The sequence below is a fragment of the Lepidochelys olivacea genome (assembly GCF_965140295.1).
Source record: "Lepidochelys olivacea isolate rLepOli2 genome assembly, chromosome: 1".
NCBI classification, from domain to species: domain Eukaryota; kingdom Metazoa; phylum Chordata; order Testudines; family Cheloniidae; genus Lepidochelys; species Lepidochelys olivacea.
The window spans coordinates 252,085,392-252,109,175 of NC_140411.1; the positions used below are offsets into that span (position 1 = coordinate 252,085,392).

Below are 23,784 nucleotides of genomic sequence, written 5' to 3' on the forward strand. Positions count from 1 at the left end.
TGCTTAAGTCTTTATATTGGGGCCTTACTGACCTCCCTCTCCTCATCACATCAGCAAATGGGAAAGGCATCTTGCCCTTTGTTGGCACAGCTGCCAGACTCCACTCACAGCTCCCACCTGATAAGAAGAGAGGAGGATGTGGATGAAATCCTGCTTCTATGTGAAATTCTGCTCAGGTTGGGGTGTGGATCTTTGGCCAGAGGCATTTGATCCATAACCAGTTTCACAGGTTTGGCCCTAACACAACTTAAAAAAACCTCTTCTGCTAATGGTTAAAGCTACATTGTATACCTGGTGATGGCTACAATGATCCAAGTCACTTGATGCAGAGTCTTCTCAGTACTTCATTGTTTCCATAGAACTGCTCAGATCTACAGGTTTTCAAAAAGATACATGCTGCACAAACCCACTAAGGATACATCTGAGTGCAAAAGCTCCACTGCTTATGCGTTCAATCGTTAAGGGTGACATGGCTTGTTTTTTAAATTAGAAAAATATTGCTGATTAAAGGAATGTTAAAGGTGGTAGAGTCATGGTAAAATGAAGGGGTCTTAAAGGTAACACGCAAAGGAAAAAACAGTGTCTCCCCCCCCCTTCTGTGAGGTGTCCAAAGCAGGTGTTTTCTTTTTGCCTTTTAAATGAAAAAAACCCCTCACTTCCCTGTTTGTGCTGGAGGTCTCCTTAGACTCAGAGGATTGGAGAACTGGAGTGAGACCGTTCCCTCCGTTTAAAGGACAGGTATGCTGAATCATTAACAAAGAGCTCTTCCTCCAGGTGTTCATCATCATGTGTTTGGTTTAAAATGATATTAATAGAACACAAGGTTATGAACTGTTTGACTAAAATCCCTCCCATCCTCAATCAACAGTTTTGGTCTCCATCTCTCATTTCCTGTGCTGATATAATCCTACTAGTTCTTCAGTCTTCCAGGGAGCCTCTAGCAAAAATCATAGAAGTTAATATATATCTAATGTAAATACCCTTACAGAACTTCTTTGCATATCATACAAGCAAAACAAAGACCTTTGTATTCCTTTATTTATGAGCAATTCTTTTTGTGAATAACAGCAATCATAATAGATTTTTTTACATCAGTATTTATAAACAATACCAAAAACAAATAACAGGACAGATTCTGACTGCCACCTAACCCCTGGGCAGAGCCTGAATGGAAGCCACCAGATCTCCTTAGCTGGGGATCATGCTGGTAGCCATATATGGTTCATATACACCACTTTCCCAGCCCCAGTCTAGAGGCAAAGGAGGCCTTGGCTTCAGCACACTGTAGTCTAGCAGTCCCCAGATGGTGGACAGCCTCTTGGGGTTGCTACCATTTTTAGTACTTTAGAGCAGTTCCTATGTTGCTCTAATTTTAAAAAGGGCCAAGGTTGGCATCAAGCCAGCCCCAGGATCCATGCAGCTGTAACTGGTTCCTTTGTACTTTGTCTCAACTGCACTCAGAAAGCAGGGAGCAGCTGAAAAATCTAGTGCAATATACACGGTCCAAATTCCCCTCACCCAGCCAGTGCTTAAATACTATCATAGGCATAATAGAAAAGGTCTAGATTTGATAGATACAAATTTCAGATAAGCAAAATATGCAAACCTTATCTAAACAGTCGGTCTAGATTTAATAGAAACTCTCTTCAGTCCATCAACACTTAGAGATGTTTGTGTTTTCAGTATTTTGGATTTTTTAGCCATTAGTCAGTCCTTGGGCTTTCAAACCAGGCCTTGTACAAAGTGCTTTCACCTGACTGAGTTTCCACAGTTGTGAGTAACGGCAATATCCATTACTTCTCCTCTGAATATCCAGCCTCGGAGTTCATAGCCAAACTCAACATTTGTGGCCTCAAGCCAACAACCTCTGAATAAACTTTTAACAGTTTAGCCCTATTACCAGCCTTCCTCCAAACAATGATGTACAAAATGCAATGTAGAGTTACCATGGTGATGACACCACCATTGCCATATCATTGTAGGACTGAGGATGCCAGCTTTACAACACTGAATGGCAGTTTTTAAAATGCTGGGGAAAGCAACTGTGATTTAACTATACCAGAGTATTCCTGTGTTGTAACAGGTCCCTCAACCCATTAGTATCTATAACACATGTTGGAACTAATACTGAAAATTATTAATATGGGAAATCACACAACACCAGTTTAACCATAAATTCCTTTATTCAATCCAAAGGCCAAATGGTACATTAGGCAATAACTCTAAGCATGTCTAACAGCCTAAAAATAAGCAGTCACTACAGACAATACAGTAACAAAGTATTCATAAGCATGCGATCAATATATGTACAAATGGGCTAGACCTAGGCTGACCGTCTCATTCTGGTGTACTCCAGCATGATCAGGAAGGGTCTGATGAAGAACATTCAGATTTATGGCTCTCTTTCTATCCTTCATCTAACTTTAGCAAAAACCCAGTTTGAAGCAGTTTATTCTTGCTACTTTCCTTCCTCTCTGATCTTCTCTTCTCCCCCCCACCCCAGCCCCCACCGCTTAGCAGCAGAACAAGTGGAAAGGTTTGGACCGGTTTCTTTTAAGGCAGTTTTTCTTTGTCTTGTTACTGCATCTCTTTATTTTATTAGTTACATCCTACATATGTCCTTCCCCACTACTTATAATACTTATAATAAGACTTATTATTCTAAGGGCTTTCTTTTACTTGCTGGTTGGAGCCTTCTCCCTACTAGCCACAAACTATAAAGCAAATGTTATTTTCTCACAATATACTGAAGTTCAATTTGGAAAAGTAACATTTTGTCCTTGACATTCCACACGGATTTTCTCTATGCTCCTGCACTGAGCTAATTGAGATAGTAGCCCCCTGTGTCTTGTCCTGTTCCAGGCCCCTCGACCTCTACTGGCTGCAGTACTTCCACAGCTCACCCACACTGCAGCGGAAGCCTGGCCCAACTTACCTTCATGGACCATTCCAAGAGGAAGCATTTCCATGATGAACTTATAGTTGAAGTTCTGGACAGGGCCCACAAGCTGGTCCAGTACCAAAGAGAAAGATACTTGCGGCTAGAGGAGAGACAAGAGGAAAGACTCAGGCTGGCTGCACACCTTGAGGATGGGGTTTCAGCGCGGGAGCAGGCACTCGATTCACAGCTCCTGGAACAGGAATGGCAGTTAAAGGAGGAGCTCAGCGCTCAGCAGAAAGAGCTGTTTGAGCGGGTGATATCTCTAATGGCTGCAAGAGCGTCGGCTCCTGCTGCATCATCCAAGTCCCGTGTGGTAGGATGTGATGCAGTCCAGAAACAGCTTGGAAAACTCCATGGCTGGGTTGCCCATGCAATCAAACCCCAGGAGTGGCTGGGCAGAGCAACTTTACCCCATGCCACCCTCCATATTGACCCACTCTCCTAGGGATGCCTCCATCCCAACCTGGGCACCAAGGGCACAGCAAATGGGGAAAGAAAGGAAAAAAGAATGGGGGCAGGGAACATGCAATGGTAGGGTGTTTCTGTCTTGTACCTGTTTTCACTGTTTGCATTTATTCGTGCACTTTGTTTTTCTGTTTTGTTTTTTTTAAGGTACTGTTACTGGTGTTTTTAGTGTGGTAATGTCAGCTGGCTTGCCTGGCAGTGGTTGAAATGTTGTATTTTTCTAATACATATTTATAAATAAACTTTTTTTAATTAATCAAGAAAGTTTATCATTGTATCAAGTCATACAATCTGTATTTAAAATAATAAAAGTGAACACATGGTCAGGGACAATTAGGAATTAGTATGTAAACACTTTCTCAATATGTTTATCTACATCAGTGGTTCTCAAACTTATTTGATCAGGCCCCCCTTCTTTGTATCTGTAATCATTTACACGCTCCCCAAGTACATATACGGCCACCCAGCTGCAAAGGCAAAGTGGAGAGTAGTGGCTGCCAGCTGAGCGCCCAGCTCTGAAGGCAGCACCGTGCCAGCAGAAGCACAGAAGGAAGGTTGGCAATGTGGAAAGTGATATTTGTCAAATTCCCACATCTCCCTTGGCAGGCCCGCCCCATAGTTTGAGAACTGCTGATCTACATCAATCTATACTATGATTCACACCATCCACCTTTTTCAGAAGTGGTCATATCATTTATAAGTACATTGCATGACAATCAACACCCACCTCCCCAAGTATTGAAACCCACTACAATCAATAAGCCCATCTCCATCTCGCACAAACACATTCATAAAGATACTATTTCCCGCACTTCTATTAGGCCATGCAAGTCCATAATGTGGGAGCACAAAGCATCCCTGACTTCTATAGCCCAGGTGCATCTAGCTCCAGCTGTGATAGGTGGACTTTCTGACTGAATGTACCAATTCAGTGGCCCCTCGTGGTCATGGGTCCATTCAGCAGAAAGGGGCTCACCTCTGGCTTCACAAAGATTGTGAAGAGTACAGCAAGCCACAGTAAGGCGGACAGCATTGATGACACTGGAATCCAAATGGGTCTGTAGACATCTCCAACAGGATTTCAAACTGCCAAAAGCACATTCAACAACTATTCTACATCTGCTGAGAGTGTAATTAAACTTTCTTTTGCCAGGGCCTCTTAAATCAGGGTACAGTTTCAAAAACCAAGATTTATGACCGTGTCATTTGGTGGGAATAGAGTCTGAGCCTGTCCATGAATATAGACTGTGGTGGGCAAAACACTCTGCCATCATGAAATTCCCCAGTGCAACCCATGTTGTCATTCATAAATTTCCCTCTGTGGTCCACAAGGGCCTGCATAACAATGGAGTAGTCCCCTTTGCAGTTTAAGTACTCATGTGCTCCTTAAGAAGGAAAAACTATGGGTACATGAGTCCCATCAATGGCACAGTTAGAAAACTCCATTCTCTCAAAACCAGCAATTACTACAGCAGTGGTTTTCAAACTGCAAGTCGCAACCCAGTACTGGGTTGTGGAATGTAAGACACTTGGTCATGGCGGATCTGGTCAGCACCGCCGACTGGGCCAATAAAAATCCTATTGGCGGTACTTTCCGGCTAGGGCAGGCTAGTCCCTACCTGTTCCGACACCACACTGTGCCCCAGAAGCGGCCAATAGCAGGTCCAGCTCCTAGGTGGGGGGGCCATGGGGCTCTGCCCCTGCCCCGAGCACCGGCTCCACACTCCCATTGGCTGGGAACTGGCCAATGGGAGCTGGGCAGTGCCTGCAGGCGAGAGTCGCACTGAGCCATTTGTGCGCCTCCACCTAGGAGGCGGACTTGCTGCTGGCTGCTTCCGGGGCCCAGTGAGGTCCGCGGTGCCAGGACTGGCAGGAAGCCTGCCTTAGCACCCATGCTGTGCCGCTGACCTGGAGTTGCCTGAGGTAAGCCAGTGGCCCAAACCTGTGCCCCAATCCCCTGCCCCAGCCCTGAGCCCCCACAAACACATAGCCCCTTCCTGCACCCCAAACCCCTCATCCCTGGCCCCACCCCAGAGCCTGCACCCCCAGCCCAGAGCCCTGACCCCCCCACAGCCCCCTCCCACACCCTGAACCCCTCATTCCCAGCCCCACCCTGCAGCTTTCACCCCTGCACCTAAACCCTCTTCCCCAGCCCTGAGTCCCTCCCACACCCCAAACCCCTCATTCCTAGCTCCATTGGGTCGTGGGCATTAACAATTTTCTTCAACTGGGTTGCCAGAAAACAAGTTTGAAAACCACTGTATCGTTGGTCTTTTATGCCCACCACCTTGGGGTAAACAACACCCCTTATTGCCTCAGAAATTTCCACCACTACTTTACCCATAGTCAAATTTCCAACACCAAACTGGTTGGCAATGTACCTGCAGCAGTCTGGGGTAGCCAGCTCCCAGACAGTATAGCAACCTGCTTCTGGATCACAATGGTCACTCTCACACTTTTGTTTACGCTGGAGGCTTGCGGCAAGCTACTCACAGAGCTCCAGAGATGTAGCTTTTTTCATGCAAAAGTTCTGGACCCACTGCTGGTCATCTCAGGTTTGCACGATAATGTTAACTGGTCCCACCAGGTCTGTGCTCGTGGCCCTGCTCCAGAAGCACAAGTCTACTTGGGGGGCATCAGCAGCTGTACCAAGCAAGCATCATAAGCCGTATCAGCCAGTTTGAGTCTGTCACATCTGCGTCTTCCTCCTCTTGCTCCATCATTAGCTCTGTCAGGTGCTTTTGATAGTTCAGAATACACGGCGGAAAGGTCAACCAGCATCTCATGGAAGCTCTGCCTTTTTCTTGACACAGGAGTGAAAGCACACGCAAAATAAGTTAATTATAAGCCGCCTCTTTCATGTTGCTGGTGCTGGTAGCTGGGAACACACAAACCAAAATGACAGCTTGGCAGGATGTGTTGGCAGCTATTCAAACTTCCTGTAGCATGCAGGATGGAAGGTCAAGTTTTCCCACACTGCACCATGGTCAAAGGGCTACTCCAGCCACATCTCAGGATGGCACTAGGGAGTCTGGGATATGGTTGGTTTGACTTGGGTCTGCATGCAGCAGTGTGGATGCCAGAGCCCTACATTCAAGCCTGGATTAGAAATTTTTTAACCTAGAGTTAACAACCAGTGTAGATGCTTAAACCCTGGGTTCTCTAACCCAGGGTCAGATGACTCAAGTCCCACTAACGTGGAGTTTACATTGCAATGTAAATACCCCTTGTGTCTAGAACTGGCTTTTGGACCTCTTATGCCTTGTTTTCACTCAGCAAAAATTTGTGTTCTGAATTCATGTCCTGCAAACTTGTGTTAAAATGACACATTGCCTTGTCTTCACTAAGAATTTACTGTGTGTTAGCTAACATGAGCTAGCTTTTGTTCCTGGTGAGGATGAATACACAAAGCCTGTGGACATGGGCCTCCCTCTTGTAGGGAACTAGAAAGGAGAATACAAATCTGAACTTTAATATTTTTAGACAAAATATCCAGCCCTTTTCTTTGCAAAGATAACCTGGAAAACATATTTTTTTAAATAAATCAACATAAGCTGGTCACAGATCAAAATACCTTGTAAAAGCATTCTCAAGGCAGTGCAGCTCACTGCAGTGCCACAAACCTGGAGAACACTTCAATCTTTTTGGTCACTCGATTACAGGCCTAAAAGTTGCAATTCTTCAACAAAAAAACTTCAAAAACAGACTCCAAGGAGAGACTGCTGAACTGGAATTAATTTGCAAACTGGATACAATTAACTTAGGCTTGAATAGAGACAGGGAGTGGATGGGTCATTACACAAACTATTTCCCCATGTTTATTCCCCCACCCACCGTTCCTCAGACGTTCTTGTCAACTGCTGGAAATGGCCCACCTTGATTATCACTACAAAAGGTCCCGTCCCCCCACTGCTACTAGCTCACCTTAAGTGATCACTCTCATTACAGTGTGTATGGTAACACCCATTGTTTCATGTTCTCTATGTATATAAATCTCCCCACTGTATTTTCCACTGAATGCATCCGATGAAGTGAGCTGTAGCTCACGAAAGCTTAGGCTCAAATAAATTTGTTAGTCTCTAAGGTGCCACAAGTCCTCCTTTTCTTTTTGCAGATACAGATGAACACCGCTTACTCTGAAACAACTCTTAAATAGAGACCTGTTGGCTCCCTGCAGCCAGTTGGGCAGCTGGCCAAACAGGTGATTCTGCTGCAGCCCAGCTGGCTCATTACCCAGCCTGAGCTAGCTAGCCTTAGGCTCAGCTGAGGGAACGCTTACTTAACCCAGCCAGGGTGCTACAGCAACTGGCCTGTTGTTAGATGGTGTGGCTACTCTCCATCATGACAGGCTAACAGAAGGGAAATAACTGGAGACTAGATCACTCAAGTTAATTCTATAACAAGATTGTACCATAAAGCTGAAAGGCAGATGGGAGGGAAGACATCTAAGGTGTGTCTCTCTCTTCCCCTCTCTTTTTATGTAAAATAAATGTTACCATTTGGATGTGTCCCAAAGAATCATCTCGCTACTCTCCTCATCTCCTTATACCAGCTCTGTTCTCAGTGGGGCGATAACGGTGGTTAGAGATAGGGGCAGTTAGCAAGTCTGCTTCAAAAATGCTAAAACTAACTTTGCGGCAGCCAGTCGGAGAGTCAGGGCTTGCTGGGGCGTTCACGCCAGCCAACCCTGAATTCCTCCGTGCAGGAAACAAAAAGGGGAAGCGAGGAGCAGCAATATCCACGTGAAGGGCAGAAACGAAAGCGAAAGGGGACCTTCCCCTCGCGCGCGGTCACGGTGAAGCGCTGCGAACAACTCCACGGGAGAAGTCTCTGTGTGAACTTGGGGGCGGGGGACGCAAGCACTAGCTGCTTTACACTATTACCCAATAAATCATAAGAGAGAGAGAGAGAGGAAGACCCACGTCAGGAGGGGGTGGAGAGAGACAATTCCTTGAATGGGCTTACTTTTCGAATGTGCCAGGGGCCAAAGGGGGACTAGACAGCTAAGCCTGGCTGTGAGACTGACTAGACCCGTGTGCCTGCGTGTGAGAGGGGACAGTGCGGGGAAGGACGCGGGGTGTCCGTGGGGGGAGGCAGCCCTGTGTGTGTCGCGCCTGTGAAGAGAACTAGCCCCGTGGAGGGGAAGACCTGTGCGCGGGAGAGAAGGGACTAGCCCCGTGTGCATGTAAGGGGACGGGGCCAGCCCTGCGTGGGGAGGAAGAGCGAAGAAGCCCCGAGAGCGAGAGAAGGGGAACAGCCCAGGGTGTGTGTGTGTGGCGGGGACAGACCGTGCAGTTCTGGCGGGGCAGGGAGACCCTCTCTCGGGGTGTCTCTGGAGAGCGGGGAGCTGGCAGCCGGTCGTGGCTCCTCCGCTGAGCCTTGTCCCATCCGCTTTGTGACTTCACTGGCTCCGTAACAAAGCCCGCTCCTCCACCCCGCCCGGCCGCTCCCGCTGCCCGGCGCCTCCCGTGCCCGGCCGGGGTGGGCTGCGGCCGCGGGCCCCCGGGGCAGGATGCTGTGCTTCATGCCGGGCGTGGCCTTCATCCCCGCGCTGCTCGTCTGCTGGTCCTCGGCCGCCTTCATCATCTCCTATATGATCGCCGTGCTAGGCGGGCACGTGGAGCCGCTTGTCCCCTACATCAGGTGGGAGCCCCCTGCCCTGCTCGCTGGAGGGGCGGGGCAGAGGCCGGGGCTTGCCCCCAGGTTGCAGAGCCGCAGGGCTCCGAGGTAGCAGCCCTCGGGTAAGGGGCAGCGAAAATGGGGGCTGGGATCTGGGGGATCAGGAGCTGGGAGCTGGGGCGTAATATTGGAGGCTGCCAGGAGACCGGAGGGCTGGAGTGGGGGGAAACCGGTGGAGGCTGCAGCCCAGGTGGCTGGGGAGAGCAGGCTGCAGCCAGGTGGGCGGAGGGCTGGAGTGGGGAGAAGCAGTTGAGCCCGCAGCCCAGGTGGCTGGGGAAAGGGGGAGGGTGCAGCGGGGGGAAGGGGCTGAGGTTTTAGAAGCTGGCGGGGTGGGGGCAGGGAAGGCCACTGCGCTGACACCTCAACGGAAAGGAGAAGAATCCTGCTCTTCCTGCCGAGGAGAGAGAGGCAGGGAAGTTGGTCTCGTCCTAGAGCAGAGGCTGGTCCCCGGGGTGGCTGCTTGCCCCCAGCGGGAGGAAGGAACCACGTATTGCAGCAGGGCCCCACCTGGCAGTTCTCCATAGCATAGAGTAGAGCCCTCTGGACGCGGGGGAGGCAGGACCGCTCTCCTTATACCAGTCATGCTTCTCGCGAGTCCTGCTTCCTTCATGACTGCAGAGTACAGGGGTTAAACAAGCCTCCCCTAGGCCCAAGCCCCTGCAGTGTCCTACTTATCCTGGTAAAACTCTTTCGGGTATTGGGAGTTTTGCCTGTGCCATGATAGCACTATTTGGACCCAAAGAGCAACAACGTGGTTCAAGGATCTAGAGAGAGTCTGACCTTATTTAAGAGCTGGTGTCCTGCAGTATTTATAGTCTGTGTAGAGAGCCCAGAATCTGATATTTTCATGGCCGGGTCTTTTAGAGGATGTCTTTTAAATGTCATCTTTGTTTATGTGTTGGGTTACTGAACCAAGACTGAAGCAATTTTTATGGCAATGTTTGTTTCTCTCTTTTCCTGATAACTTAGCATTCTTATAATTAAACTAGATGGGGGATAAAAGTCATTACTGTACATCAGAAAGGGATGGGAGGGCATGTGTGTGAAATGCCTTAAAATATTATATTTTATTTTCTACTTTCAATATTCAAGTACAGTTAAGTAAAATACAATTACTCATAGTTTTGACTTTATTCATATTTAATATCTGAATATTTTGGAGAATAATTATTTTGATTTAGTTCCTAGAAGGTTAAAAGTGACTGGCAAAGGGGAGAAATGCATTTGTTCCCTTTTTTTCCTTTATGGTGTGTAAATAGAATCTAAAAGGCAGTGTGGGGCAGTAGGGGTTGTATAGTTTTTCCCCCTCCCCTGCTTGTGTTTTTTTTATATATATTTCAAATCCTGTTTAGGCTGGAAGACTATGGCCCCAATCCTGAAAATACTTATGTACCTTTGTGGACATGAGTAGTTTCATGAGACTACTGTAAACACATAAAGTTACTCACATGTGTAAGAGTTTGCTAGTTTGGGGCCATGGTGAAAACTGGAGAAGTGGTTGGTATAAATGATGACATCAAAAGACACAAGAAAGATGAAAAAGGAGGCATCCGGTGGCACCTTAAAGACTAACAGATTTATTTGGGCATAAGCTTTTGTGGGTAAAAAGCCCACTTCTTCAGATGCATGGAGTGAAAATTACAGATACAGGTGATTTATTTGGGCATAAGCTACCCACGAAAGCGTATGCCCAAATAAATCTATTAGTCTTTAAGGTGCCATTGGACTCCTCGTTGTTTTGGTGGATACAGACTAACACTGTTACCCCTCTGATACAAGAAAGATGACTCATTAAGGGCCTTGGGCTTGAACTTAAAAGATATTTAGGTGCCTAAAGATGCAGATCGGCACCTAGCAGGATTTTCCAAGGCTCCTAACCTCATGGGAGTTAGGTGTCTAGGTATTTTTGAAAATGCCACTGCATACCTATCTGCATCTTTAGATGCCTATACAGTATACCTTTAAAAGTCTTGCCCCCCATCCAAAGCCCACTGAAGTCAATAGAGAGCTTCTCATGGACTTGGATTTCAGTGGTCTTTAGATCAGGTCCCATTGGCTTATGTTCATGAGAAAGTTGTATCGCTTTACCTATACCTGTATTGTTAAAGTGGTACAACACCGAGGTGTGGACACACTTATGTTGGTATAAAGGTGTTTACAATGGTATAGCTATTCCCATATGGGAAGACGAATAATTATCCAGGTCTAAATCACCTTTTTACAAATATAACTGTGTTCACACTAGGGCTTTTACAGGCATAACTGTTTGGGTAAAAGAAACCCCACATCATTAACTAAAATAGTTATACCAGTAAAACTTTTAAGCGTAGACCAGGGCTAAGTGACTGTTGCTTCTTATAACAAACACAATCATGTAACTGTTTACCTTGTTCTTCCCACTCTTCTCCCTGATTCATCAGTTTTTCTCCATTTATTGTCTTAATATATGGGCCCTGCTCCTGTAAATATTTGCATGCTTATCTTTAATTGTTTCTGTGCTTAAATGTTTGTAGGATTAGGCTCTAAGAGTGTAAACTCTTTGGGACAGAGACTTGGGTATTTTAAATTACATGTATGTATGTACCCTGCATAGCACAATTGGGGCCCTGATCGGAGCCTCTAGAGCAGGGGTCAGCAACCTTTCAGAAGTGGTGTGCCAAATCTTCATTTATTCACTTTAATTTACGGTTTTGCATGCCAGTAATACATTTTAATGTTTTTTAGAAGGTCTCTCTCTATAAGTCTATACATACGACAATAGTTATATAATATAAAGTAAACAAGGTTTTCGAAATGTTTAAGAAGCGTCCTTTAAAATTAAATTAAAATGCTGATCTTATGCTGCTGGCCCGCTCAGCCCATTGCCAGCCTGGGGTTCCGTTCACCTAGGCTGGCAGCATGCTGAGTGGGGCCTGCGGCCGGGACCCTGGCTGGCAAGGGGCCGGCAGCCAGAACCCCAGACCGGCAGCAGGCTGAGCGGAGCTGGCGGCTGGGACCCCAGACTGGTAGCAGGCTGAGCTGCTCAGCCCGCTGCCACTCAGCCCGCTGCCCGTCTGGGTTTCCGTCTGCTGGGTCCTGCCAGCCAGGGTCCTGGCTGCCAGCCCTGCTCAGCCCACTGCCGGTCTGGGATCCTGACCCTGCTCACATAGAGTGGTTACTTACCTTCTTCCTGGTTCTAGCCCATTCTCATCCTCTCTCTGCACTGAGCTGAGGGTGGGAGTGCACTGAGCACAGGGCTGGGGGTGAAGGAGCAAGCTAAGGGTTGGAGTGCAGGGTCTGGCCAGGAGCTAGAATGAGGGAGTGGGCTCAGGGTTGGGGCAAGAGGTTTGGGTGTGGAGTGCTTACCTGGGCAGCTCCCATTTCGTGCGAGGGGTGGGGATGGGAATGTGGGGCATTCAAGAGTTAGGACATGGGGTGTGAGGGGGCTGGGTATGTGTGGGGGGTGCAGGAGTCAGGGCTGGGGTGTGTTGGGGGTGCAGGGGTCAGGGGAGAGGGCTAGGTGTGTGTGAGGGGGTTGCAGGGCTCAGGGCAGAGGGCTGGGTGTGTGTGGGGTGCAGGGATGAGGGCTGGGGTGTGTGTGAGCAGGGTGCAGGGCTCAGGGCAGGGGTCTGGGGTGTGTGTGAGCGGGGTGCAGGGATCAGGGCAGGGAGCTGGGGTGTGTGTGAGCGGGGTGCAGGGATCAGGGCAGGGGGCTGGGGTGTGTGTGAGCAGGGTGCAGGGATCAGGGCGGAGGGCTGGGGTGTGTGTGAGCGGGGTGCAGGGATCAGGGTGGAGGGCTGGGGTGTGTGTGAGGGGGTGCAGGGATCAGGGCAGGGGGCTGGGGTGTGTGTGAGCGGGGTGCAGGGATCAGGGCGGAGGGCTGGGGTGTGTGTGAGCGGGGTGCAGGGATCAGGGCGGAGGGCTGGGGTGTGTGTGAGCGGGGTGCAGGGATCAGGGTGGAGGGCTGGGGTGTGTGTGAGGGGGTGCAGGGATCAGGGCAGGGGGCTGGGTGTGTGTGAGGGGGTGCAGGGATCAGGGCAGAGGAATGGGTGTGTATGAGGGGGTGCAGGGCTCAGGGCAGGGGGCTGGGAGTGTGGGCTGGGGTCATGGGGGTGCTCCTAGCCCCCTGCCCAGAGTGGCTCATGGCAGGGGGCTGGAGGGGATATGCCCTGATTCCACCCCCCTTCCCCAAGGCCTCGTCCCCACCTCTTCTCCACCTCCTCCCCAGAACAGCTCCTCTTCTCCCCCTCCCACACAAGGGCCATCAGCTGATCGGTGGCAGGGAGGGAGAGGAGGAGGGGCAGGAACGCAGCATGCTGGGGGAAGAAGCGGGAGAGGGGGGAGCTTGCCTGTCCTGCAGCAGCAGCCGGCAGGACCAAGCTTCTTCATCCTGCGGGGCGGGAGAAGAGCGGGGCGGGCAGGATTTTTAATGGCATGCTGCTGCCTGCCGGGGTACCAGCCTGGGTTCAGCAGCGGGCTGAGTGGGGCCAGCGACTGGGACCCGGCAGGCAGCAGCGTGCCATTAAAAACGGGCTCGCCTGCCGACCCCTGCTCTAGAGGCAACTGCAATTCAAATAATACATAATACTAATTAAGAGGGGAAGAGATATTTATTCCATTTAAAACAACATTGTGTATTTATTTACACCTATTTAACTTCAGTGGCATTCTGAGTCCAGGAAGCCTTTGGCCTTGCAAACGCAAAAATTGTACTGCTGTAACTATATACTCCTGGGGCCATTCTGCACCAAAAAAATAAAAGTTCTGTGCCAAGAAGTTAAAAATTCTGCAAATTTTATTTGTTAAAATAACACTACATAATCATGACAGTTTCAATTATTTTGGTAATTTATTTCAAAATACCTGTCAGCAAGTATGTCTGTAACAATACAGACACACACACACATTCCCCCCTGGAGTAGAGTGTTAAAGAAACCCCTTTGACAACCTAGTTCCTGTTTCTCTGCCCCCTTTCCCCCCGCCCTCCGAGCCCATCCGGGGGGCAGACACCCACAACGCCTCCTCCCCAGAGCCCACCTGTGGGGCCCCCCAGCCAATACACCCAAAACCCTGCTCCCCAGAGTTCAACCATGGGGTGACCTCAACCCAGATCCCACACCCTCTTTGCCCCCAGAGCCCAGCTGCAAATAACCCAGCTCTGCCGCATCCAGTTGTCCATAGTGGCGGCTAGCAGCACTGCAGCCCATTTCTGTGGGGGGAAAGGAAATTCTGCATGCACAACATTAATTTCTGCAAAATTCTACATTGCAGAGTGGTGCAGAATTCCCCCAGGAGTAAACTATACCAGTATAGCTAAAGCAGTACAATCCCCCTAGTGTGGACACAGTATTACTGGTGTAAAGGTGTTTATTCTAGTATAGCTCTTCCCCCTCCCCCCAATGGAAGGGAAATAAGATACACCAATTTAAACTTAAACCACTTTTACAGTGGTATAACTGTATCCACAATGGGCATTGTGCTGGTATAACTTTTGGTTTTTAAAAAAAAAATCACACTCCTAACTGACATAGTTATATCAGTACAAGAAGTGTATGGAGATTAGGCCTAAGTTATAGATTCAACGCCTTTACCCTTCAGTGAAGGTGTTAAGGTCTCACATTAAATATCCTTCTATCTTCCAGGAGATCCTTCAATAAAACTAGGAAAGACAGGACTTTATAATCTTGATATGTCTAAGATTTTGAATAAATACATACTCAGGAAACCCCTTCAGAAAATTTGCCCTGTCAGTTCAGAGCATCATAGAATTGCATTGGTGGAACAGGACATGCAGCAAAATTTGGCATACAATCTTTTAATAGTTATGAACTCAACTGATTTTGATAGATGACTGATTCAGCGTTCTGTGCTCTTCAGGATGATATTGTGATTCTTGCTAAACAGCTGTAACACATTGTTACACTGTTTAGTACTTGCTTCATTCCTTTAGTTTAATAACTAGCTTAATCAGGGGATTTAGCCATAAGTTAGCATAATTAAAGTGAAAGGGGAAGAATGTTGCAAGATATTTCAATTGTGCAATATGCCAGTCTTGGCTTATTTACTGGATATTAAAAAATGAACTAGTTCTCTTGAAAGGGGAGTTCCAGTTAGACAAAGCAAGATATTAACAGGTTTGATTCAAGTTTTCAGTTATAATAATTTTTATTTCATAAATACCCAATATATGTCCACTCATAGCTATTTCAGTTGTATTTCTTTATGATGTAACAGATATGTTAAGACATAGGCCTTGTCTACACTGGCCAGGACACCTACGTTAATATCTTTCTAGCAAACTGCTTAAACACAGTCGGTAGGAAACTGCTAACAGGACTTCACAGTCTATCATATACAGAACCTAAAATGGGGAGTGGATGTAGGATGGGTGGCGAGTCCTTTTCTTTATGCTGCTCAGAATCTAAACTGATCTTTACAAAAAAGCTTGAAGTCATTCAGTAGGATGTACTGGGTTGAATTTTCTGGCTCATTTTTAACTTGGTGGCTTAAATACTCAGTCAGACTCCTAAGGATATTTTCTGCAAGATGGTACTTTTTGGATCAATGAATGTCATAGTATGGAAGTATATCATGCCAATTCCTTGTGATGATAAATGTTGGGATTTCATTTTGAAGCAGAAGAATTTGACTTTATAGTAGGCATATAAGGTATTTTCTGACAGTGAGTGTAAATATTTTGGATCTTAAATATTCGTTCCCTTTCACCTCCATACACTTCAAAATAATATTTGATTCAGCAGAGTTCTGAGTGGAAAGCTTAAACATTAATATTATAATTTCTCGCTAATTCCCTCATTTTATCCACAGTGGGTTACCTTTACCTGTACGTTATTGTAAATTAAATTAATAGCAGGTTTTATTTCATCTGCGCTATATACTTTTTTCCATTTAAAAATTTCTATATGATGAATGTAATTTCATTTTAAATCTTTCTCAACTATAGGCTAAAGCAAATTATTTGTGTAAAATATCTACAATAGTGATCCTGAAAACATCAGTTATGCATTTTAAGGTTTCATTTCATGTTAGTTTTATTCTGTATGGTGAAAAGTATAGAATTTAACATGATTTTGTCCCTGAAAATCCAGTACTGTACCTTATGGTTACATTGTAGATGTGCCTATGATATTGTGGTATGAAAAAACAATCCTTTTTAAATACTGTACATATTTGAGTATATACAGCACTGAGTTTGCTTGAAACTGTAGAACTCTATAAAATTTAATTTAAGACAGCTTTAATTCAATAATGAGTGGAGCTCAGTACAATTTAAAATTATTTGGACTGCTCTTAAAATGTGAAGTGTTCCCAGAATTTCAAATTACTGCGTACTTCACGTGTGCAGATTCCATTCCTTTCTCACCTGAAGCTCTTCAAAGGCTTTGAAGTAACCACGGTTCAGTACTTGGCTTGCATAGAGCAGTTTCTAATTTGCAGAAGTACTTCAGAATTGTCTGAAGTGGCTCACTTTGGAAGTAAGTTTTCTGCCGTTTTTATAAAACTACTCCAGGCTCATGAGGAAAATATCAAAAATTCAAGGTTAAAAAGGCCTTGATAATTAAAGCAAAGATTGCAAATACACCTACACTATTAAATGTGAAATTAAGGCAACTTTATTGTTTTTACCAGGTTCACTGTCAGGTAAGGAATGTGTGATTATTAAAAAGTATGTGCTGTAGCAAGTCTTTGACTTGAACGAGCATAATAACTAGAAGATAAGATGAATAGAAAATCTTAACATTGTCCTGAGAGGCTGTACAAACTCTAAGATACTGATTAAATGCTGAAGTCTCCCAAGCTATTGCTCTCTGAACCCTATTAGAATTTTTATCCATATGTGCTGGGAGTCAGTATGGATGTTTTCAGTATTCATTACAACAACTTCACAAAGAAAAGGACTCACATCACTATCTTCAATGTATCCATCTAGTTTCTTGTCATTCTTGACCAGCTAGCCTAATTTGCAAGGAAGTGATAGACAGACTATGCACATCAATCATTTGGGGGCAGAGGGAGATTGTGATTCTCCGATTTAATTTTGAAGGTCTATTTCCAGTCTTCCTACTTGAAGTAAACAAGATGGCCAAACTTTTTTTAAAAACGGCCACTGACTTGGGGTGCCTTGGCTTTTTAGGATGCCTGATTTGAGGGAGTGGTGTTGAGCACCCACAATTTCAGTTGAAGTCAATGGGAACTTCAGATGCTCAGTACTTATGAAAATTAAACCAAGTTGGGCAGTCAAAAACTTGAAGCAGCCAAGTCAGTGGCCATTTTTGAAAATTTGGTTGTAAATAAATGGAAGTGGCAGAATAGAGGGAATCTAAGTACAATTCAATATTCTATATTAGTTTTCTGGGCGTTTGACACCTTTTCTTTCTATCACAATAAAATAAGGAATTGTTTGTCACATCAGTGGTTACAAGAATGAAGGCTTCTCAAAATTACTGAGTAGGTGAATTGGTGGCTCCTTTCAAGAAGATAACCAGTAAGAAAAGTGGAAGGAGAGCAGGGAGTACACATCACTTAAGTGAACTGCTTGTTCAATGCCTCCTCCCACCCCACTGTCCTGCTGGTAATAGCTTATCTAAAGTGATCATCAAGTTGGGCCATTTCCAGCACAAATCCAGGTTTTCTCACCCTCCCCCCCCACACACACAAACTCACTCTCCTGCTGGTAATAGCCCATCCAAAGTGACAACTCTCTTCACAATGTGCATGATAATTGTTCAATGTGCAATACCAGCAAGGATCATTACGGTGTATATTGTTTAGTGTACTATAATTATATGTCTACTGTAAAATCTACATTTATTTATTCCTGGAATTTTAGCAAGAACCTTGACATTTTTGCCATTAAATGACAACCATATTGCTGCAGGGGTGCTGGAACAATTTTTATAGTCGGGGTTCTGAGAGCCATTGAACCAAACTGTGAACCATGTGTATGATGGAAACCACTTCAAGCCAGGGAGTGTGGCACACACCCCTAGTTCCAGCACCCATGTATTCCTGAAGAGAAGACTTGTGTGGATATAGCAGAAACTACCTTACTAAAGTGCCTCTAATAAAATTGTTTTACTAAACACAATAGCAAGCTAAGGAGGGAAAATTGCAGAGCTTATGTTTTGAACCAGTTGCAGGTTTGAATGTTAACAGTGTGCTGTAGTCTTGATTCTCCTTTCACTTTACAGCAGTTTTACATTCATATAATATCACTGATTTCAGTGGAGTTAGTCCTGATTTTTACTATGTAAATGAAAGGAGAATTGGGGCCCTTCAGTTCTATCATTTTAATGTAGCTGCTCCGTCCTTTTATCGTCAAAGGCAGAGCCACACATGTAGGGAGAGCAGGCTACTGAGGACTGGGGTGTGAATCAGAGTACAACTCTGCCCTTTGATAGCAGAACCATCTGTAGGATCCAACAGTCCAACACAGAACCATATGTTCCCACAAGCCTGCATACTGTCGATCGACGTCTTAACTACAGTACTAGCTTAGCTGGCAATTGACATATAAAATGGCATTGACAGTGCCATCCTCCGTAAAGTTCACCAATGTCCTTCTAATTAGCTTCTAATTAGCTGTTCATAGATACCTTTTGTGTAACTCCAGGTCATCACAGGTCTGTATGAGTGATGAATTGCGGGAGGGATATAGCCCAGAGACTGTGTTCTGTTGTAAGATAACAGTTTTTTCACCCAAAAATAAACATTCAGTTGGACCAGTAAAGCCTTAGACAGGCAACAGAGGACATTATATTTCCTTGTTTAAATGTCTGTCTTCTTAAAATAAAACTACATACAAATGACATTTCTTTTAGGGAATTGTATAATTGAGGACTTGAATCTTACAAGCTTCATGAACTAACTTTTTTGTTCTTCTTGTTTTAGTGACACAGGAACAAAACCTCCAGAAAGTGGCATATTTGGGTTTATGATTAATATTTCAGCATTTTTAGGTATGTATGGGTATTTGGTCTGAGCATATTAAGGGCCAAATTCTGTCTGAATATCAGAGAATTTGGATCTAGAAGTAGGATGAGTGCTGGTTGTCCCTATTCCAGTCCCCACAAAATACTGCAGAGAGCCTACTCCAGAACACTATAGAGGGAACTGCAGAGTGCCACTTTGGGGTCAGTGAGTGTATGGTATGGATCAATTCTCTGGTCTACTAAGACCACTTAATCAGTGCAAAGTGGCCTTAAAGCAGCTAGAAATGACCAGTGGAAGAAAACTGTCGGCTGATATAAATCTGGTTGCACCAGTTGCTCCCCACCACAACCCATAGTATAAGGGAAAGGAGGGGCCAGGGTGGCTGTGGAACCAGGAGAGGTGTGGTAGAACAGTGGTGTGGGCTCAGCTATGCCTGGTCTTCCACTGGCATAAGGTTCCTTAACAGGTTGGATAAAAATCAGTGATTTTGATTTTTTTTTAAATATCTGATTTTTAAAAATTTAAATTAAATATAGGTTTAGTTAAAAAAAATAAATCTATTCAAAATAACATTTGAAATTGACAACCTATGTTGAGGCCTAAACTTACTATAATCTATTAAAATAATTTAAATTAAATACAAAAAGGAAATTAAGCTGCATATTTGCTGTTTCAAAGAAAGTGAAATAACTGAAATGGTTGAAGTCACTGGCTAAGCACCTGGAACCAGAATTTGTTGATACGCTATACCAGCTTTTGATAGCAGTAGCCTCTTCTGCAGGTGCAGAGAAAATATTTTCATCATTTCAGTGTATTCAACTAGTTCAGTTCAATGACTAGTTCATTCAAAAGGGAGTTGAAAAAGCAGGAGAGCTTTTTATCCTCTTCCAATTTATGAATAAAAACAGGTGTGAGAGAATGAGCTCTACTAGTTCTAAAATCTTGAAGGACATGGTGAACAGAAACATTCAATTCACGAACTGCAGGCAATACTTCCTTTAATAAATAAGTTAGTTTTAAATGTAAAACATGTTTTGATAAACATTTTGATCAACTTTTTAAATGTATCCAACACATTTAAAAAATGCCGGTTTTGTGTACTTTGAATTGAATTTGAATATCCATTCAAATAGATTGACACAGATCACAAGTAAAAATTAGTTATCATCTAGTAAATAACTATTTTCTAACATAATAAAAATGTAAAAAATAAGAATCTGAATAAATGTAAGTTTAAGCTATGTAATTACTTAAATGTGTATAGATATAATGTATCCTCCTGGTGCACAAAAAGAAGAACCAATTTAGTATAAAGGCTATATTTAGTTGTAAATTGACATGTTTCAGTGGTTACCACCAATTTGAATCAATCTGTCTTATGAAATTAACTAAAAAGTACAAATGCAAAACACATTTGATTATTTGAATCCAGGTTTCCTGCTTGCTAATTAAAATCATGATCAAAATCAGTGATTTAAATTGCTTTGATTTAAATCAATCCACCCTGTCCGATCCGTCAGGAATCTTGCAGCGGGGCCAGGCGGTCCTGAATCAAGGAACTGCAACTGACTGCGCACCCTCCTCTCATCTGATGGAGTGGAGAATCTAGGCCTGTATATTTAAGCATATATGTTCCCCAACCCCAAAATGGTGTCTATACACAACCTCCTTCTCCAATTATATCACCTCTAAGTGCCTATCTGCATAGGCAAGTTTACTGTGTTGGGGAAATTGTGTATAACACTGTATGATTTGTTCTTCCCTATGTAGACAAGACCTGAGTTATGAACTGTGTTGTTATACTGTTCTTTTCAGAGCCCGATTTACAACATATTGACCCACTCCTGTTATAATGCAATTCTCTGATGCAGTCAATTTTCATATGTAAATAGATCTCTGATAGGAATTAATTGAGTATTAGGGCCTATAGATTGAGTATAAGAGCCTAAAGATAGTGATATTTTGGCAAAAAATATCTGTATACACTAGTTTGGAGGGATCTTATGGCAAGGGCTAGTCAGAATTGGGCCCCAAGAGTTAAGAACAATTTCTGATGACATAGTTGGGTGCACTTTTTTTCCTGTTACATCCAACAAAGAAACTATATGCTGGTCATTAACAGACGTGGTTCCCGAATATAGATATCTATCAGGGCAGACTAAAGTCTAATAAACTGTCCATCTTCCAACTTAGTGCTCATCTCCCTGTCATAACCTTTCTTAAGAACATAAGAATGGCCATACTGGGTCAGACCTAAGGTCCATCCAGCCCAGTATCCTGTCTACTGACAGTGGCCAATGCCAGGTGCCCCAGAGGGAGTGAACTTAACAGGTAATGATCTAGTGATCTCTCTCCTGCCATCCATCTCCACCCTCTGACAAACAGAAGGTAGGGACACTATTCCTTACCCATCCTGGCTAATAGCGGTTAATGGACTTAACCTCTATGAATTTATCCAGTTCTCTTTTAAACCCTGTTATAGTCCTAGCCTTCACAACCTCCTCAGGCAAGGAGTTCCACAGGTTGACTGTGCGCTGAGTGAAGAAGAACTTCCTTTTATTTGTTTTAAACCTGCTACCCATTAATTTCATTCAATGGCCCCTAATTCTTATATTATGGGAACGAGTAAATAACTTCTTCTTATTCACTTTCTCCACACCACTCATGATTTTATATACCTCTATCATATCCCCTCTTAGTCTCCTCTTTTCCAAGCTGAAAAGTCCTAGCCTCTTTAATCTCTTCTCATATGGTACCCGTTCCAAACCCCTAATCATTTTAGTTGCCCTTTTCTGAATCTTTTCTAATGCCAGTATATCTTTTTTTAGGTGAGGGGACCACATCTGTATGCAGTATTCAAGATGTGGGCATACCATGGCTTTATATAAGGGCAATAAGATATTCTCCATCTTATTCTCTATCCCTTTTTTAACGATTCCTAACATCCCATTTGCTTTTTTGACTGCCGCTGCACACTGCGTGGACATCTTCAGAGAACTATCCATGATGACTCCAAGATCTTTCTCCTGATTAGTTGTAGCTAAATTAGCCCCCATCATATTGTATGTATAGTTGGGGTTATTTTTTCCAATGTGCATTACTTTACATTTATCCACATTACATTTCTTTTGCCGTTTTGTTGCCCAATCACTTAGTTTTGTGAGATCTTTTTGAAGTTCTTCACAGTCTGCTTTGCTCTTAACGATCTTGAGCAGTTTAGTATTGTCTGCAAACTTTGCTACCTCACTGTTTACCCCTTTCTCCAGATCATTTATGAATAGGTTGAATAGGATTGGTCCTAAGACTGACCCTTGGGAACACCACTAGTTACCCCTCTCCATTCTGAAAATTTATCAGTTATTTCTACCCTTTGTTCCCTGTCTTTTAACCAGTTCTCAATCCATGAAAGGCTCTTCCCTCTTATCCCATGACAACTTAATTTACATAAGAGCCTTTGGTGAGGGACCTTGTCAAAGGCTTTCTGGAAATCTAAGTACACTATGTCCACTGGATCCCCCTTGTCCACATGTTTGTTGACCCCCTCAAAGAACTCTATTAGATTAGTAAGACATGATCTCCCTTTACAGAAACCATGTTGACTTTTGCGCAACAATTTATGTTCTTCTATGTGTCTGACAATTTTATTCTTTACTATTGTTTCAACTAATTTGCCCGGTACTGACGTTAAACTTACCGGTCTGTAATTGCCAGGATCACCTCTAGAGCCCTTCTTAAATACTGGCGTTACATTAGCTATCTTCCAGTCATAGGGTACAGAAGCTGATTTAAAGGACAGGTTACAAACCATAGTTAATAGTTCCGCAATTTCACATTTGAGTTCTTTCAGAACTCTTGGGTGAATGCCATCTGGTTCCGGTGACTTGTTACTGTTAAGTTTTTCAATTAACTCCAAAACCTCCTCTAGTGACACTTCAATCTGGGACAATTCCTCAGATTTGTCATCTACAAAAGACGGCTCAGGTTTGGGAATCTCCCTAACATCCTCAGCCATGAAGACTGAAGCAAAGAATTCATTTAGTTTCTCTGCAATGACTTTATCGTCTTTAAGTGCTTCTTTTGTATCTCGATCATCCAGGGGCCCCACTGGTTGTTTAGCAGGCTTCCTGCTTCTGATGTACTTAGAAAACATTTTATTATTACCTTTTGAGTTTTTGGCTAGCTATTCTTCAAACTCCTTTTTGGCTTTTCTTATTACGTTTTTACATTTAATTTGGCAGTGTTTATGCTCCTTTCTATTTACCTCACTAGGATTTGACTTCCACTTTTTAAAAGATGCCTTTTTATCTCTCATTGCTTCTTTTACATGGTTGTTAAGCCACGGTGGCTCTTTTTTAGTTCTTTTACTGTATTTTTTAATTTGGGGTATACATTTAAGTTTAGCCTCTATTATGGTGTCTTTGAAAAGTGTCCATGCAGCTTGCAGGGATTTCACTCTAGTCACTGTACCTTTTAATTTCTGTTTAACTAACCTCCTCATTTTTGCATTGTTCCCCTTTCTGAAATTAAATGCCACAGTGTTGGGGTGTTCTTCCCACCACAGGAATGTTAAATGTTATTATATTATGGTCACTATTTCGAAGCGGTCCTGTTATAGTTACCTCTTGGACCAGATCCTGCGCTGCACTCAGGACTAGATCGAGAGTTGTGGGTTCTCTCTCCCCTTGTGGGTTCCTGTACCAGCTCCTTCAAGAAGCAGTCATTTAAAGCATTGAGAAATTTTGTCTCTGCATTTCGTCCTGAGGTGA

The 23,784-nt window shown here is 44.3% G+C and overlaps 1 protein-coding gene across 2 annotated transcripts in view; it reads left to right on the top strand.

The window, feature by feature from the left end:
- The first annotated feature begins 8,212 nt into the window (after positions 1 to 8,212).
- The window catches only part of DRAM1 (DNA damage regulated autophagy modulator 1), a 38,096-nt gene continuing 22,524 nt past the window's right edge, over positions 8,213 to 23,784 (top strand). For both annotated transcript variants that reach the window (XM_084633555.1, XM_084633556.1), the window contains exons 1-2: positions 8,213 to 9,049; positions 18,977 to 19,044. In XM_084633555.1, coding sequence (XP_084489681.1) covers positions 8,919 to 9,049; positions 18,977 to 19,044 — 199 coding nt within the window. In that variant the 5' untranslated portion in view covers positions 8,213 to 8,918. The remainder of the gene's footprint in view (positions 9,050 to 18,976; positions 19,045 to 23,784) is intronic.